General features: G+C 42.9%; 1 protein-coding gene across 4 annotated transcripts in view; it reads right to left on the bottom strand.

Moving 5' to 3' along the window:
- LOC140741215 (Golgi reassembly-stacking protein 2-like) overlaps window positions 1–17,512 on the bottom strand; it is a 65,322-nt gene that overhangs the window by 32,829 nt on the left and 14,981 nt on the right. For 2 of the 4 annotated variants that reach the window (XM_073071155.1, XM_073071154.1), the window contains exons 3-6: window positions 12,089–12,292; window positions 7,236–7,322; window positions 1,696–1,826; window positions 105–216 (exon numbers count right to left, since the gene is read on the bottom strand). In XM_073071155.1, coding sequence (XP_072927256.1) covers window positions 105–216; window positions 1,696–1,826; window positions 7,236–7,322; window positions 12,089–12,292 — 534 coding nt within the window. The remainder of the gene's footprint in view (window positions 1–104; window positions 217–1,695; window positions 1,827–7,235; window positions 7,323–12,088; window positions 12,293–17,512) is intronic. The other 2 variants (XM_073071158.1, XM_073071157.1) reach the window with 2 other exon arrangements.

Genomic DNA, 17,512 nt, shown 5'->3' with positions numbered 1-17,512 from the left:
GGTACCAATAAAATTACCACCCAGGTTTATGCTTGCTTGTAACTAGAGAGATTATATGTTAACTAAACACAACGCCTCTGTCACTGAAGTTTTCCAGTACTTACCATGGGACTCACAGGCAAGCTAGTTCGGAGAACTGGAGTTACCTTCCGCTCTATTAGCTGCTTATGGATTGGTATCCGGTGCAGGTATCCATAGCCAATTCCACAGCCCAAGCTGGGGGGGCAAAAAAAAAAAGGTACAAAACAATTAAACCACGTGCCTCAGGCTTTACATTCTGCATCAATTTCAAGTAGCCGAGTTATCCTTTCTAAAAAGTATAGGTAGTCCTTGGAGTTACACAAGGGTCCTGTTCCTGAGAACGACATGTAAACTGAACTTTCCACAAATTGGCAAAGAACAATTTCAATGATTTTGATTAACGTGCACATTTGTCTTCTCAAAGGATATGGCAAGATTCAGATGTATGAGGTTGAATGGGATCCGGGATCAGCCATGATGGAATAGCGGAGCAGACTACATGGGCTGAATGGCCTAATTCTGCTCCCATGTCTTATTCCATATAGCAATTCCTTAAGTCCTGAAGATGTTTACATTTCTATAATGAACTTTCTCATCTTGAAGAATTCTTTTAAAATTTATGGGAGAATTTGCATAGTTATATGTCTGCAAGTCAGCTCTTCCATAGCGTGAGGAGCCCCTGTACAGGAGACACAAGAAACTGCAGATGCTGGAATATGAAGCAATGAACAAGTCAGGCAGAATCTGGGGTGAGATTGGGAGGGGGGGGGGGGGAAGAAGAGAGAATTGATCAATATACATGTGCTTCACTATGCCACAGGTTTGCACTGACCATTACAAATAGCTGTAAGCTACTCCTAAAGCTGGTTTGGTTGTGCACATAGGCCACTGATTACCAGCATGTGGTTCTAGCACAGCCACAGGTAATGTCAACCTAAACATTACTAATTCACTAAGAGCAGGACCTATGAAGATCCAATTATATTTCAATATGAAAAAACCCTCATTATAAAACAAGGAACTCTACTCGTCATGTTGTACGGTATAATTGTAGATCAGCACATGGATGACTTAAAACAGAATTACTGAGGGTCCTAATTGCATTGAATTGTAGTAAGCTTCCAAGTATTTTATGAGGCGAGTAAGGCCAGTACATTTCATGGTTACTCATCTTTTGGAACCACTTGGACACTTCTCAAGTGTTGAATTTTCCCCAAAGTTGTGCCCTACCCCCCCCCCCCCCACAACACCCAGATGGGACCAAGGTATCTTGATTGCCAAAGACATCATTTCAGTGGGACAGGTAAGGGGGTGGTGAAGAAGCTACAAAGCTTAAATCATGCCAGATTTAGTAGACCTGGAATATTTACATCCACTAAGCACACAACTTGGCTTCAGCACATTTTCTGTTTAAGAAACAAAAAGTATTAAATATTAACTGACAAAGACAAAAATTACATGAGGAAAATTTTGAAAATTATATAATTCAATATTATAGAGGTTCACATAACCTACTTAGCAAAGCTGATGAATTAATACCGACAGACTTCATACCCTATTTAACATTATAACTGATCACCATGTTATAAGACAGACAATCTAAATTTGAACACAAACCACTCAAACAAATTGTACAGGAGACTTAACAAAAAGGTAAATCTGACCACACCATACCTGCCCTCTCCACCCCATGCACTGTTTGGTGTGATAATCACCTCCCTACAATTATCTGTGTCATTGTTGTACACGTAGATCTTTAGCGGCTTTCCATTGTGAGATTCAATCAAAGAGAACAAGTCTTCAGACTGAAAGAACAAAACACAGCATTAGTACCCTGATTTGTTCCTCTTTTCCAATCTAGTCACCAACAGTTAAGGCACAAAAAAATACTTGTTTGCTTCCCACACCACCCTGCCTCACTTTTTGCAAAGAATACAAAGCAACTTATTTCATGCTCAAAACAGAAGGATTTCAACAATCAGGTATAGTAAGCCTACTTGGGGTCACAGAGACTTGTGCAGTTAAATCACCAGAGGAACAAATAAATTACAGCTTCCCCATATCAGAATTAACAGCCATGATTTCACTTAATCTGGTAAATAAATGCAATTGCGGCAATCTAACGAAGAAAGAAATAGAGACACCGCGTAACTACACTGATCACCTCCAGTTTGTGACTTCCCTCCCTGCTGTGTGGTCATATTACATGTGAAAATTAAAGCTACATACAACAAGGTTGCAAGGATGTGCATTTAAGTATCAGTCACTGAGATAGCAATACAAGATGCACATCTCACAGAACTAACTTTTAATTTTAATTCTGTTCTTCAATAATTGTCGCATCAGCCAACATAATACATCTACAAATCCATCAAGGAGCATTGGTTAACACTACTGTAGCTTTAGATATTGAACAATAATTGAGATACACCATGATCCTTAGAGTCCTCAGTAGGTGTACTGAGCAACTGCCTTGCAAATCTGCTTCCATGGCTTAAATGCTTTTTCTGACAAACTTAACAAGAAATGCATGGTTACATTTCAGTATTTGAAATGCAGTAAAAAAAAGCATTGGGAAACTGTTGTGAACTACATATACCTGTCTGGACACGCCCCCTGCTGACTGCTCCTGTGGCTCCTCCCACAGACCCCGGTATAAAGGCGATTGAGGCCTGAGCCCGGCCTCATTCTCCAGGATGTAGTATGGTGGTCAACTACTGCTTGTTCTTTCTTCCAGTCAATAAAAGCCGATATCTCGACTTCACGTCTCAGAGAGAGTTATTGATGGTGCATCAATTTTAGCCCTTGGAGGGCCCAGGTGGTTGTTTTTCAGACCGGGCAGAAAAATAGGATGGTCGTGGACTATAGTCAAACCATCAATCGTGTACCCCCTACCCCGCATCGCGGATATGGTCAACCAGATAGCTCAGTACAAGGTGTACTCGACAATAGATCTGAAATCCGCTTATTACCAGTTCCCCATCCGCTCAGAGGACCGCCCCTACACCGCCTTTGAGGCAGGCGGCAGGCTCTATCACTTCCTGCGCGTCCCATTCGGTGTCACAAATGGTGTCTCGGTCTTCCAGAGGGAAATGGACCGGATGGTGGACCAGTGCCAACTGAAGGCCACATTTCCCTATCTGGATAACATCACCATCTGTGGTCACGACTGGCCGGATCACAACGCCAACCTCCAACGATTTTTCCAAGTGGCCAAAGCCCTGAACCTTACTTACAATAGGGACAAGTGTGTGTTCGGAACCACCCGACTTGCTATCCTTGGGTATGTCGTAGAAAACAGGGTCATTGGCCCTGATCCCGACCGTATCCGCTCCCTGTTATGTACGTCCACCAATGCCACTCCTCACGAGCGCCTATTCTCTTTTCTCAGGAAGTCTGCCACTGGGACCACCCTACCAGTTTGGCTGACGTCCCCAGGGCCAGTGCTGCTCCGGAAACATGTGAGGAGCAATAAATACTCCCTGCTGGTCAAGAGGATTCACCTTCTACATGCGAACCCCCAGTATGCCTACGTGGTCTTACCTGATGGGCGGGAGGACACGGTCTCCGTCCGCGACCTGGCGCCCGCAGGAGCAGCAGACCACTACCCTGAACACTCCACGGTAACTATGAACTCTGTACCCGAGGTGACACCACGCACACCGAGCCCTACGCAGACTCCTCACGACACTCCTATACCGGGCGTCTCGTACGCGCATATACCAGGCGCCTCGCACACGCATGAGGGATCACTGACGCCTAGTGGGCTGACACCTCCAGTCAGGCCGGAACCAGTGCAACCACCGTCTCCGGTGCAATCACCACCGGCACCTGTGCAATCACAGCCGGTGCTACGTAGATCGCAGCGACAGATTCGACCACCTGATTGACTTAACCTGTAAATATACTTGTAAGAAACTTCACCCCATGGGGACTCTCTTTTAAAACAAAGGAGGGGGTGAATGTGGTGAACTACATATACCTGTCTGGACACGCCCCCTGCTGACTGCTCCTGTGGCTCCTCCCACATATCCCGGTATAAAGGCGATTGAGGCCTGAGCCCGGCCTCATTCTCCAGGATGTAGTATGGTGGTCAACTACTGCTTGTTCTTTCTTCCACTCAATAAAAGCCGATATCTCGCCTCACGTCTCAGAGAGTTATTGATGGTGCATCAGAAACAGAATGTAGTGCTGCAGGAGCCTCAAGCTTGAATAAGTTCAACAGGTTTGAGGTTCTTGCAGCCTGTGTGAATGAAAGCGGTGACTGCTGGGATAATGAGCAAAATGATCACAGCACTGTGGAGCAGGAAGCCATTCAAATTGAGGGAGTGAAAAAGATAGTATCAGTAATAAGGAATAGTATTGTTAGGTGGTGAACCAGTGACATAGAAAGGATAAATAAGATGGTTCTCCTGAGGAATACAAGTGAAATTTTAAAAATAGCAGGACTACAAAGATGATAAATCACTGGATTACTACATGAGCCACATACAAATTAGCACAAGGCAATCTAATAAGTGGCCCAAAGACTGACGTGAGAAGTGAATTTCAGTTCACACGGCTGGCACCAGTAGTGGGGAAAGAGGAAACTGTTCTGTCGAGACAGGATTCTCTTGAATCAGGCTAGGACTTGCGGCTTGACAAGTTGAATAACTAGGCCTGTAGATGATGAATGAGAGAGGACATGGTGGGGTGGGTTCAGGAAAAATGCAGAAAAGGTTATAGACAAAGCTGTTTATTTGAACACAAACAATATTTGTGACAAGGTAGGTGAATTAATGCCACACATAAAAATCAATAAATAGGCCCAAATTAATTACTGCTAGAGAGACGAGACTACAAGATGACTTAGATTAGGAATTAAATACAGCATACTTTGCTTTTAGAGGAGAGGGATAAATGGAAAATGCATAAAGCCATGATATTAAAGAATGGGATAACTCTACTGCCTTTAAGGATCTTAGCTCAGAAAAATCAAATAGTAGTTGGTTTTAGTAGAGCTAAGAAACAGTGAGGGGCAGGGAACTCTGGTGTAAGTTGTACACAGGACCCCAAACAGCAGTGGGACTGTAGAGTTGGGTACAAATCAGGAAATTAGAGGGGCATGTTACTTTAATCCTGTATATATACTGAGAAAAATCAGACTGGCAGCAATAATGTGGAAAACATTCATGGAAAGTCAGAATCTTAAAAAAAAAAATCAACATCTGCAGAAGAGTGGAAGAGGCTGCATCAAGATGTAGTATTGCATCATATGAAGGAATTTAATGGATATTTAGGCCTCAGTAGTGATCATTATATAAAATAAGTGTTTACTCAAATCACAAACCAGCATCTTAAATCGGAATAAAGCAACTATGAAGGCACGAGGTGAAAATTAGATATAGGAAATCTGGAACTGACATTCAAGTTAATCCCTGCAAAAACATAAAGAGATCTAGGAGGAAAGTTAAATATAACATTATGAGCTTTTCCCTTTTGATATAGTGTTGCCAAAACAGCAGAAAACTTGTGAAGGCTTCAGAATCCAAAGGAAGCAAGACTTTGATTAGGAAAGGGAAATCAGAACACGAGGGCAGACCAGCAAGTAGTACAAAACAAACTGCAAGAGCTGCGATAGATATGACAAAAGGTAAAGATTAGTTAATGTGCTTTCCCCAACAGAATGAAACAGAAGAAACTATTTTCAGGGTGATGGATGAAGAAATGAAAAGTGATGCAGAGATTATATAGAAAATCAGTCAGAAGTAGTGAAAGACTACATATCTACAGTAAGCGAGCACAAAAGAAATTAGCATCAATGAGAAAAAAATGATAATAGTGAAATTAATGGATTAGTCAAAATTAAAACAATAAATCCCCAAGACACGAGAGCAACTACCTTCAAAACCTTAGGATGCAGGTTGTGGAGATAGTGGATGCATTGACTGTCATCTTGCAGAATTTCATACTCCTGGTCCACTTTTAATAAAATATTGCTGTCTTGGCTATATCAGATCAAAGGAAAGTGCTCATGATGGCTTCTTTAACTGTTCTTGATAACTATAGATAGAAGGCTTTCATCAGACAAGAAAGGACAGAGAAGGGAAATAAACCATAGACTAGTTAGCCTGACATCATTAGTGTCACAGAGCTATACAGAAGAAAAAACAGGGCCTGTGGGCTACAAGGAGAATGCAGAAATGCTTTAGGGGGGATATAGGCAGGCTAAACGAATGAGCAAAGATATGACTAAAACATAATATAGAAAAAAGTCAGATCATACTTTCGGTCAAAAAGTAAGAGATTGATAGGTACTTGAACACAAATCACTGAAAGTTATTGTGCTGCTACAGCAAGCAATTAGGAAGGCAGAAGGCATGTTGGTATTCCAAATCACAAACAGGAGAAAACCTGCAGATGCTGGAAATCCAAGCAACACACACAAAATGCTGGAGGAATTCAGCAGGCCAGGCAGCATCTATGGAAAAGAGTATAGTCGACTCGGCCCGAAACAGCGACTGTACTCTTTTCCGTAGATGCTGCCTGGCCTGCTGAGTTCCTCCTGCATTTTGTATATGTTGCTTTGAGAAGGTATGGTGGACCTTGTGTAGTCTTGTATTTGGGTCATTTTGCAATAAGTTTTACTCAAACAACATTAGACGCTGGTGGGACTGCATCTAGAATATTATAGATGAATCTAATTTTACCACCTAAGGATATATTTGTGACAAAGCACAAAGTTAACTAAATTGCCTCCTGAGATGGCATGTTCATCATATAAACATATTTGTTGCGTTCAAAAGAATAAGAAGCTATTTCAATGAAACAAAATTCTCATAAGACATGACAGAGAAAATGCAAGAACGTTTCCCAGGCTAGGGTGTCTTGAACCAGGGTCGCAGTCTCAAAATACTGAGTCAGCCATTGTGGACAAGGAGAAAACAACCTTCTTACACCCACAAGGTTGAGTCTCTTTGAAGCTTTTTAACAAGAGGGCTGTGGAGGCTTAATTACCAAGTACATTAGAGAACAATGAATGTATCTTTAGATATTAAGGACTTTATGGGACTGGGATTATTACAGGAAAGTGGCACTGAGGTAAACGATCAGCTACATTCTGTTCAATGGTAGAGCAAGTCTGAGGGGCTGAATGGCTTTGCTTCTGTTTCTTACATTCACATACAGATTTAATAACTCCCTCCAAGGAGGAAAAAGCAGCAATTTGCAGTCACCTCACTAAGTATGGCTTCAGCTCCAATAATGTAGTCTGTGTATGGCCTCAGACCAGCTAATGCAGCAGGGGAATTGGGCTCCACTTCCTGCAAGATTTAAACAATAGATGAGCACAGATACAAACACACAAAGCGAGTAACTGTTACAAATCCCCACCCAAATGCTGAAAATATTATAGCCAAATTCATGGCCATTTATTTTTCTTTAAAAAGAAAGAGCCAATTGTTCCCACTTGATTCCTTGCCCGGATATTCGTTTTACATACATAAAAGTGGCCACTGAGCCTCCATACATGTAAACTTCCCATCTGAAACAGGAATTCTAGACAGTATTTCCCTCTCCAGTAAAAACCAAATGCAAAACCCAGTTTCAGCAGACTCGGGATCACAATAGGATGTTTAGTTCTGTATTTAATAGCTCCTTTCCTCCTGTTGATAATGTAAGAAGCTTACATTTTAGAAACAGAAACATTTTAGCTTCCATCCTTCTTAGGCAGTGCCTCAGGATTGAGAAGGACTTGCTCCAACTCTGGTTTGGTGGGTCCTGAGGTGACTGATGGAGGCTGGAACAACAGACTCTTCCACAAATAGGGCAAGAGGTGTCCAAGGAGATGGACAAATAAGTAGCTTGGGAGATGGTGTACTCCTTCCTCTTTATTCTGGGGAGCTTCTGTGTGCTCCCAGTGCCGTGAGTCCAAGTTCTCAACACCAGCTCACTTGAGCAGCCGTACACTAACGATTCCCAAGATGTACTGCATTTCTCCTTCTCCCTGCCCCCACAAACACCAATCCTTCGAGAACATGCTTGAATTAATCCTCTTTTCATCTGGCAGTTCCCTTCTATATGTAGCCTCCCCTGAGGTTATTAATCCTTCACGCTGGGGATGTTAGATAAAGGGAGCTTGCACACAGATGCTTACTCATTTTTCTGATGGATTTGTAAGACTTTGCAGAAACAATTGCTGGTGCTACACCAGGGAGACTACTTCAAGGCAAAAACAAAACAGATTACCCAGTCATACTAACAGGGGACTTAGCAAGCTAAGAAATCACATGGGACAGCAAATATCAATTCCAGACAGTATTGTGGTATTACTAACACAAGAAATTCTGTCGATGCTGGAAATCCAGAGCAACTAACACATACACACACACACTAATGCTGGAGGAACTCAGCAGGTCAGGCAGCATCTATGGAGAGGAATAAACTGTCAACATTTTGGGCCGAAACCCTTCATCAGGACTTGAAAGGAAGGGGGAAGATGCCAGAACAGGAAGGTGGGGTGAGGGGGCAAAGGAGAAATGTGAGAGTTTTCCCCAGGTGCTCCAGTTTCCTCCCACAGTCGAATGAAGTACTGGGTAGATTAACTGGTCATTGTAAATTGTCCTGTGACCAGGTTAGAGTTAAATTGGGGTTGTCAGGAGTTGCTGGGGTGACACAGCTCGAAGGGCCTACTTTGCACTGTTACACTAAATAAAATAAACAAACAGCCTTAGCTTAGGCTACCTTACCATTAAGTGGCACAAACTTGGCCTATTTGCACAGCAGACATGAACAAGTTCCACTTAAGTTTTGCCCTTTCCAGTCTAAGCATTATTTTAATGCATAATGTGCTTATCACTGCCTGTTAACTTCTCTGGTATTGAAAATGAATGCATGGCAATCTTATCTCATCAGGATTAATTCAATGCAATTATAAGCACCTCCAAGAGAACCACAACCTTGTCATGTTTGCAGGCTTGTGTGCCTCAATCACTTGGAGAGCTACATTGACTGGAGTCAGGGCTTTATGCTTTGGCAGGGTCATCCATGCCAAACAGGTCAAAGGGTAAAGGCCAAACTAAGAATGGTCCACCAGTCCTCCAGGTTTAGGGGTTCAGCTCAGGGCCAACAACCCTGACTGGTAAAACAAAATTGTTACAGAAACAGCAATAAAGAATCCTTCTACATCTGAGCAGCCAAGGACAGACATACAGAGATGGAGGACATTTACTGCTGCCCTAAACACCTATGGTACAATGGACAATAATTATATATAAAAAAAAACAAATGTAGACTTTTTTTTCTGCTTTCTGTTCTCCAACACCCCTAACCTTTGTGATCTTGATGTGGCACTGAATTTCCCCTCCCTCATTTCTTATCATAAGTTCACAGTCCTAGTCTGCAGATTCACTTGGGTCCAAGGTGCCTCGTTTCCTCTCAGCGATGAGAGCATTACTCTCTGCTTTACAAAGGAAAAGTAAACCTCAAACAGAAGTTGGGTGCCTTGCCACAATAAATCATAGTGCAACATATAAAAGCAGCATTACAGCTTTAATGTTATGGCCTCTTTCCAATATGAGATGACAAGATGGCCCAAAGAAACAAGTTGAAGGGCAAGGATGTATTGAAGGTTGTTTGAGATGAGGGCAATAACTGCAAAATCTCCCAATTACTTCTCACAACAGCTAACTGGAGAGAGAATATTTCTTCTCTGCAAGATAATGCAGACAGAAAGACAATCTCAGACATTTCTGGATCAAATTTATGTCCCACTACATTCTGAAAACATAATGATGTACCAATGGTGCATCTTCTCATCAAGTACAACATTTCAGTCTTTGCCATCAGTTATTCAGCCACCTATAAAATGCAACTTCAAATTACACTATTCTAACCTGCATTGTTATGGATTGGTCAGCCTATGCTTTGTCAACATTACTACCAGCTTGGCTGAGCCTATTATTTCTCATTAATTATATGTAACACACTGTAAGGTTTCACTGCTAATGTAGTGGCTTCTCTGTAATGTTCCACTGCTGAGGTACAGTAATGGTTTCTCTGTAGCAGCAATGTTTGGGTTATGACTAGAGATAACAGGGCATGATAGCCAATGAGCGGGATGTTGTTCTTTCTTGTGTGTCTGGGAGCCGAGAATTCACGGTCTTTTGCCAGGGGGAGATGAGGAGAGAAGACGTGAATGGAGAGAGTTGGTAGATGGATGGAGTGGACCTGAAGCAAGGGTCCGAAGGTCAGCGACAATCGGAGGAGGTCATTGGTGGATGAACGGCCTTATCAGTGAGCTCTAACATTGTGCATTAGACTGTTTCATGAGAATGGGCCCCTTTTTCATTTTTAAAAAAAAAGTCAAATTAAGAATTATAAAGCTCAATCGTTTAATTGCATATTGTGTACTGTTTGTTATTTCGGGGTACTGATTTGTAACAGGAGACACATCTCGCAGCATCCACCCAAATGGGATTAAGTTTGGCCGGGCCAGGGAGCTATCATCCCCTATATTAAGCTGCTAGCCAAAGCAAGAGTTAAAAATACTACAGCTAAGTTTTGGTCTTGACAAGCTGCTGACAACTCCATGTAGCATGCAACTTGTGTCTTCAACAGCAGGCTAAAATCTTGCTTACATAACTTGAACTACAGGCAGTCCCTGAGTTACGAATGTCCAACTTACGGACAAGTCGTACTTACGAACGGAGAGAGGAGAACACCATCCGCCATTTTAAGTCGGATCACGACGCTGTCCACCATTTAAAGTCATTGCTGTTAACACTGTCATGAGTGTGTAACTTTGTATTTGGCTTAAATATTTCTTGGCAAGATTCACCCTGATCCCCCTTTTCCAGTCAGCACCACTCCCTCTTGTCCCATTTAACCGGTCTCAGTGTGGGTGGACCTTAGGACCCAGAGCGACCCGCCGCCTGCGGCTGCTGCTGTATTTTTTTTTTATTAAGTGCGATCGTGAACAATAGCCAGATCAGAAATGCTGATCAAGTCAACTAGTTCGTAAAGAGAACTCTGATAGGTCAATCAGACGGTTCACTGTTGCTCAGCGATAGAACATAAAATCCGCAATTTTCTGTTCCATTAACAGAAAACGATCGCGATTGAAAATAAAGTGGAAATTATAAAGTGATTGGAAAGAGGTGAAACACCATCGGTCATTGGAAAAGCGTTAGGCTACAGTCGGTCAACGATTGGAATAACTTTAAAGGATACAGGTAAAGGATAAAGTGAGAATAATAGAGCATGTGAAAGGCCCTGCCCTGATGAAAGCTACAATTATTACTAAGCAACGCAGTGGTTTAATTATTGAAATACATGTTTCTTAAGTGTTTTATATGCATAGATAGGTAAAATATATAATATATACTAAGACAAACGTTTGACTAATTGATGCTAAAATAATACCGGATGTACCTGTTCCGACTTACGTACAAATCCGACTTAAAGATGGACTCAGGAACGGAACTCACTCGTAACCCGGGGACTGCCTGTATTGTATTGAATGCTACGATTGGGCTGAAGTTAGTAAGTTACCTTCAGGCTCTTTGAAATGCCTAGTTAAAGTAACACTAAGATACAAAAGCAATTTGTACTATCTTCCATTAACTGTACTAAATAACTGACACGTGTCATAGCTTTTCCTTTAACTGTAGGATGCAATGCAGGCACCTAGAGCCCTATTGGTCAGAAATAAGAGAGCCTCTTTCTCCATCCCTAGTTGGATGCCTGAGATTTCTTTTAGTCTGTTCTGCTCATTAACCATTTCTTCACGGAGGTGGACTCTGAATTGACAGCAATCCATAGAGAGCACACTTGTAAAATTAAAAAATTTGAATAAGCAAAATTTTAATAGCTTTGGAGATTAGAGGCTACAAGGCAAATGTATGTATGTTGTAGACTCACCTGCTGAGTATATGAACTACACTCTCATGTAGATTTTATTCCCTCTAGAATCCCAAGGAAACCACTACAACATGTTGGGTAGAATGATATTACCTTAACCAGCTCAGAGTCAGCAGCTAGACACATTGACACAGCCTGGTAACCGTGCTCAGAATGATATTGTACATACCAGGATGTGCCAAACATTTTCATTTGCTCCTTCAAAGCTGCAGAACCGAATGCTGACTCCAAGCAGCCCTTGTCCTCCCCAAAGGTTACTGGGTGTTGCACTAACTTCGCGAACTGCTTGAGTTTTGGTGTTGTAAATGGCCATTTTGAGCGACTTCTCCACGTTGCCTAGTAACAGCTCCCTTAGTGCATTGTCATCTTTATCCTTAAAAAAGAGGAAAGCATGGATTAGAAATAAAAAGTCCACTGATTTTGAACTTTGAAGACTCCAAATTTATACCCAGTCTATCTGATGTCAGCCCGTCTATCAAAGATGGCAGTGGAGAAGCTCAGTAGCACACAAGACAATTTACTTCTCAATAAGGAAAGCAGCACATCACACTCTAATAGCACTCTTGATAACAAGGCATATTTTCTGAAAAGCAATTGATTCATCTGATATCAAAAAGAAATATTAAGAAGGCCCACAGAGCAATTTGAGAGTGGAACTTGCAGCTGGGACCATGAAAGAAAACTACTCTGGAGAGATGGGGAGTAACAGGTTAGTCCATTTGCAGACTATTTTAGCTCAGTGGTAGAACACTTCACTGTACATGCAAATTTATCCACGAAGCAAACAAATTTCAATGCCGCAGCATCAGAGCTTTGCCGCTCTTGATGTTTTTTCCTTCAGTGGTTTGATCGAGGCATGACTGCACAGGCACATGGATGCCAGCGAGTTAGACTGGTGGGAAGAATTTAAAAAGAAGACAGCCTTATAGAACAAGCGACTGAGTAGAAGGAGTCAGTCGGAGGGTTTTGACTCAACGGGGCTTCGGCGATAACTGGTCAAGGCGAGGCAAGTTACTTGTGAAGAATAGGAATAGAAAGTATGTCTGCGAGGCCGGTGTTCTGTACTGGGTATCAGATGTGGGATGTCTAGGAGACTCCCCGTCTTCCAGACAGATGCATATGCGGCAATGCATCGAGCTGTAACTCCTTAGGGACCGGGTTAGAGAACTGGAGATGCAGCTCAATGACCTTCATCTGGTCAGGGAAAGTGAGGAGGTGATAGAGAAGAGCTAAAGGCAAGTAGTCATGCTGGGGCCTCAGGAGACAGATAAGTGGGTCACAGTCAGGAGAGGGAAGGGCAAGATACTAGAGAGTATCTCCCCTTAACAATAAGTACTCCTGCTTGAGTACTGTTGGGGGGGGACAGCCTACCTGGGGGAAGCAGCAGTGGTCACACCTCTGGCACAGAGTCTGGCTCTGTGGCTCAGAAGGATAGGGAAAGGAAGAGGATGTCAGCAGTGATAGGGGACTCGATAGTTAGGGGGTCAGACAGGCTATTCTGTGGACGCAGGAAAGAAACATTGATGGCAGTTTGCCCCCCAGGTGCCAGGGTCCGGGATGTTTCTGATCGCATCCACGATATCCTGAAGTGGGAAGGAGAACAGCCAGAGGTCGTGGTATATATTGGTACCAATGACATAGGTAGGAAAAGGGAGGAGGTCCTGAAAGCAGGATTACTGGGAGTTAGGAAAGAGGCTGAGAAACAGGACCACAAGAGTAGTAATCTCGGGACTGCTGCCTGTGCCACACGACAGTGAGTATAGGAGTAGAGTGAGGTGGAGGATAAATGCATGGCTGAGGGTTTGCAGCAGGGAGCAGGGATTCAGATTTCTGGATCAATGGGACCTCTTTTGGGACAGGCGTGACCTGTACAAAAAGAACAGGTTGCACTTGATTCTGAGGGGGAGGGAGGTTTGCTAAGGCTATTGGGGAGAGTTTAAACTAGAATTGCCGGTGGGGTGGGGAGGGTGGGAACCAAACTGAACTGAAGAGACAGAGGAAGAGGCAGTTGGCTCACAAATAGAGAAAGCTTGTAGGCAGAGTAAGTGGGGGGGGGACAGGCAGGTGATAGAGAAGGGACGTGCTCAGACTGGTTTGATATGTGTATTTTAATGCAAGGAGTATAAACAAAGCAGATGAGCTTAGAGCATGGATCAGTACTTGGAGCTATGATGTTGTGGCCATTAGAGAGACTTGGATGGCTCAGGGGCAGGGATGGTTACTTAAGAGTGCCAGGCTATAGACGTTTCAAAAAGGACAGGGAGGGAGGCAAAAGAGATGGTGGCGTGGCACTGCTGATCAGAGAGAGTGTCACGGCTGCAAAAAAAGGAGGGATGTCATGGAAGGATTACCTACTGAGTCTCTGTGGGTGGAAGTTAGAAACAGGAAGCGGTCAATAACTCTACTGGGTGTTTTTTTAAAAAAATAGACCACCCAATACTAACAGGGACATCGAGGAGCAGATAGAGAGACGGTTTATGGAACGATGTAGTAATAACAGGGGTGTCATGGTGGGAAATTTTAATTTCCCCAATATTGATTGGCATCTCCCTACAGCAAGGGGTTTAGATGGGGTGGAGTTTGTTAGGTGTGTTCAGGAAGGTTTCCTGACACAATATGTAGAAATATACATTGGGAATATACAGCCTACAAGAAGCAAGGCTGTACTTGAAATGTATTGGGAAATGAACCTGGTCAGGTGTCAGGTCTCTCAGTGGGAGAGCATTTTGGAGGTAGTGATCATAATTCTATCTCCTTTACCATAGCATTGGAGAGGGATAGAAACAGACAATTTAGGAAAGAGTTTAATTGGAGTAAGGGGAAATATGAGGCTATCAGGCAGGAACTTCGAAGCATAAATTGGGAACAGATGTTCTCAAGGAAATGTACAGCAGAAATGTTACAAATGTTCAGGGGATATTTGCGTGGCATTCTGCATAGGTACATTCCAACGAGACAAGGAAAGGATGGTAGGGTACAGAAACCGTGGTGTACAAAGGCAGTTGAAAATCTAGTAAAGAAAAGCTTATGAAAGGTTCAAAAAAAAAAACAACAAACAACTAGGTAATGACAGAGATTTGGAAAATTATAAGGCTAGCAGGAAGGAGCTTAAGAATGAAATTAGGAGAGCCAGAAGGGGCCATGAGAAGGTCTCGGTGGACAGGATTAAGGAAAACCCCAAAGCATTCTACAAGTATGTGAAGAGCAAAAGGATAAGACATGAGAAAATAGGACCAATCAAGTGTGACAGTGGAAAAGTGTGTATGGAACCGGAGGAAACAGCAGGAGTACTTAATGAATACTTTGCTTCAGTATTCACTATGGAAAAGGACCTTGACGATTGTAGGGATGACTACAGCGGACTGAAAAGCTTGAGCATATAGACATTGAGAAAGAGGTTGTGTTGGAGCTTTTGGAAAGCATCAAGTTGGATAAGTCTCCAGGACCGGACAAGATGTACCCCAGGCTACTGTGGGAGGCGAGGGAGGAGATTGCTGAGCCTCTGGCGATGATCTTTGGGGACGGGAGAGGTTCCGGAGGATTGGAGGTTTGCATATGTTATTCCCTTATTCAAGGTAGGGAGTAGCGATAGCCCAGGAAATTACAGACCAGTGGGTCTTACTTCAGTGGTTGGTAAGTTGATGGAGAAGACACTGAGAGGCAGGATTTATGAACATTTGGAAAGGCATAATATGATTAGGAATAGTCAGCATGGCTTTGTCATGGTCGTGCCTTACGAGGCTGAATGAATATTTTTTGAGGGTGTGACTAAACACATTGATTAAGGTAGAGCAGGAGATGTAGTGTATATGGATTTCAGCAAGGCATTTGATAAGGTACCCCATGCAAGACTCATTGAGAAAGTAAGGAGGCATGGGATCCAAGGGAACCTTGCTTTGTGGATCCAGAATTGGCTTGCACACAGAAGGCAAAGATTGGTTGTAGACAGGTCATTTTCTGCATGGAGGTCGGTGGCCAGTGGTGTGCCTCAGGGATCTGTTCTAGGACCCCTTCTCTTCGTGATTTTTATTTATAGTGGAGGGATGGGTTAGTAAGTTTGCTGATGACACAAAGATTGGGGGTGTTGTGGATAGTGTGGAGGGCTGTCTGAGGTTACAGTAGGACATCAATAGGATGCAAAACTGGGCTAAGTGGCAGATGGAGTTCAACCCAGATAAGTGTGAGGTGGGTCATTTTGGTAGGTCAAATATGATGGCAGAATATAGTATTAATGGTAAGACTCTTGGCAGTGTGGAGGATCAGAGGGATTTTGGAGTCAGAGTCCATAGGACACTCAAAGCTGCTGCGCAGGTTGACTCTGTGGTTAAAGAGACATACAGTTCATTGGCCTTCATCAACTGTGGGATTGAGTTCAAGAGCCAAGGGGTAATGTTGCAGCTATACAGGACCCTGGTCAGACCCTACTTGGAGTACTGTGCTCAATTCTGGTCGCCTCACTACAGGAAGGATGTGGAAATTATAGAAAGGGTGCAGAGGAGATTTACAAAGATGTTGCCTGGATGGGGAGCATGCCTTATGAGAATAGGTTGAGTGAACTTGGCCTTTTCTCCTTGGAATGACAGAGGATGAGAGGTGACCTGATAGAGGTGTATAAGATGATGACAGGCATTGATCGTGTGGATAATCAGAGGCGTTTTCCCAGGGCTGAAATGGCTAACACATGAGGGCACAGTTTTAAGGTGCTTGGTAGTAGGTTCAGAGGAGATGACAGGGGTAAGTTTTTTTTTAAAATAAAACGCAGGGAGTGGAGTGCATGGAATGGGTTGCTGGCGACAGTGGTGGAGGTGGATACAATAGGTTCTTTTAAGAGACTCCTGGATAAGTACATGGACCTTAGAAAAATAGAGGGCTATAGATAACCTGAGGTAATTTCTAAAGTACATGTTGGCACAGCATTGTGGGCCGAAGGGCCTGTATTGTGCTGTAGGTTTTGTTTCTATTTTTCTAAAATGTCTGCCTGCAGTAGTAGATTGTTGAACATTCTATGGTGTTATTTAGAAGAATGGGGAGTTCAAGCCTGTTGTAATGGGTAGATTGCCAATTTACATGTGCAAAACAAGCAACCTGTTGGACAATGCATCAAGAATTGCTTGCATTGGTGGATCTGTATCTTATCATCTGTAAGGAAAGATAAGAAAGTAAAAATAAACACTAACATGCTGTGCTGGTGAGTAGAGAGAGAAAATATGGTTGCAATAGTGCTGTGAGCTATTTCAACAGCCCACAAGAAGAGGGAAATCTAATCCTTGAGTAACACATCTCTGCCACACAAAGAATGAGTATAGCAGTAAAGCTGCAGAGCTCCTCTGTGAGCCAAGCTCACTTCAGGAATCGTTAATTAATATTAAGTGTACTTTTCTATAGTGATGAAACCATGCATGCCAAACAGCACAGCAAGAATATCCACAATTCTTCTCTGCAGCATTGTGAAACAAATTTCCAGAGTGAATGCACCGTGGGAAATTTGGACCCATAAAGCCAGATTTTGTATCAGAAGCCTCACAAATTAGGTGGTGAGATTTTGACAGCCAAGATATGCAAAACTGCACTGAACCATTTGATTATTTTACAG

Source organism: Hemitrygon akajei, chromosome 18 (assembly GCF_048418815.1).
Source record: "Hemitrygon akajei chromosome 18, sHemAka1.3, whole genome shotgun sequence".
NCBI lineage: Eukaryota > Metazoa > Chordata > Chondrichthyes > Myliobatiformes > Dasyatidae > Hemitrygon > Hemitrygon akajei.
This window is presented reverse-complemented; position numbering and strand designations above follow the sequence as displayed.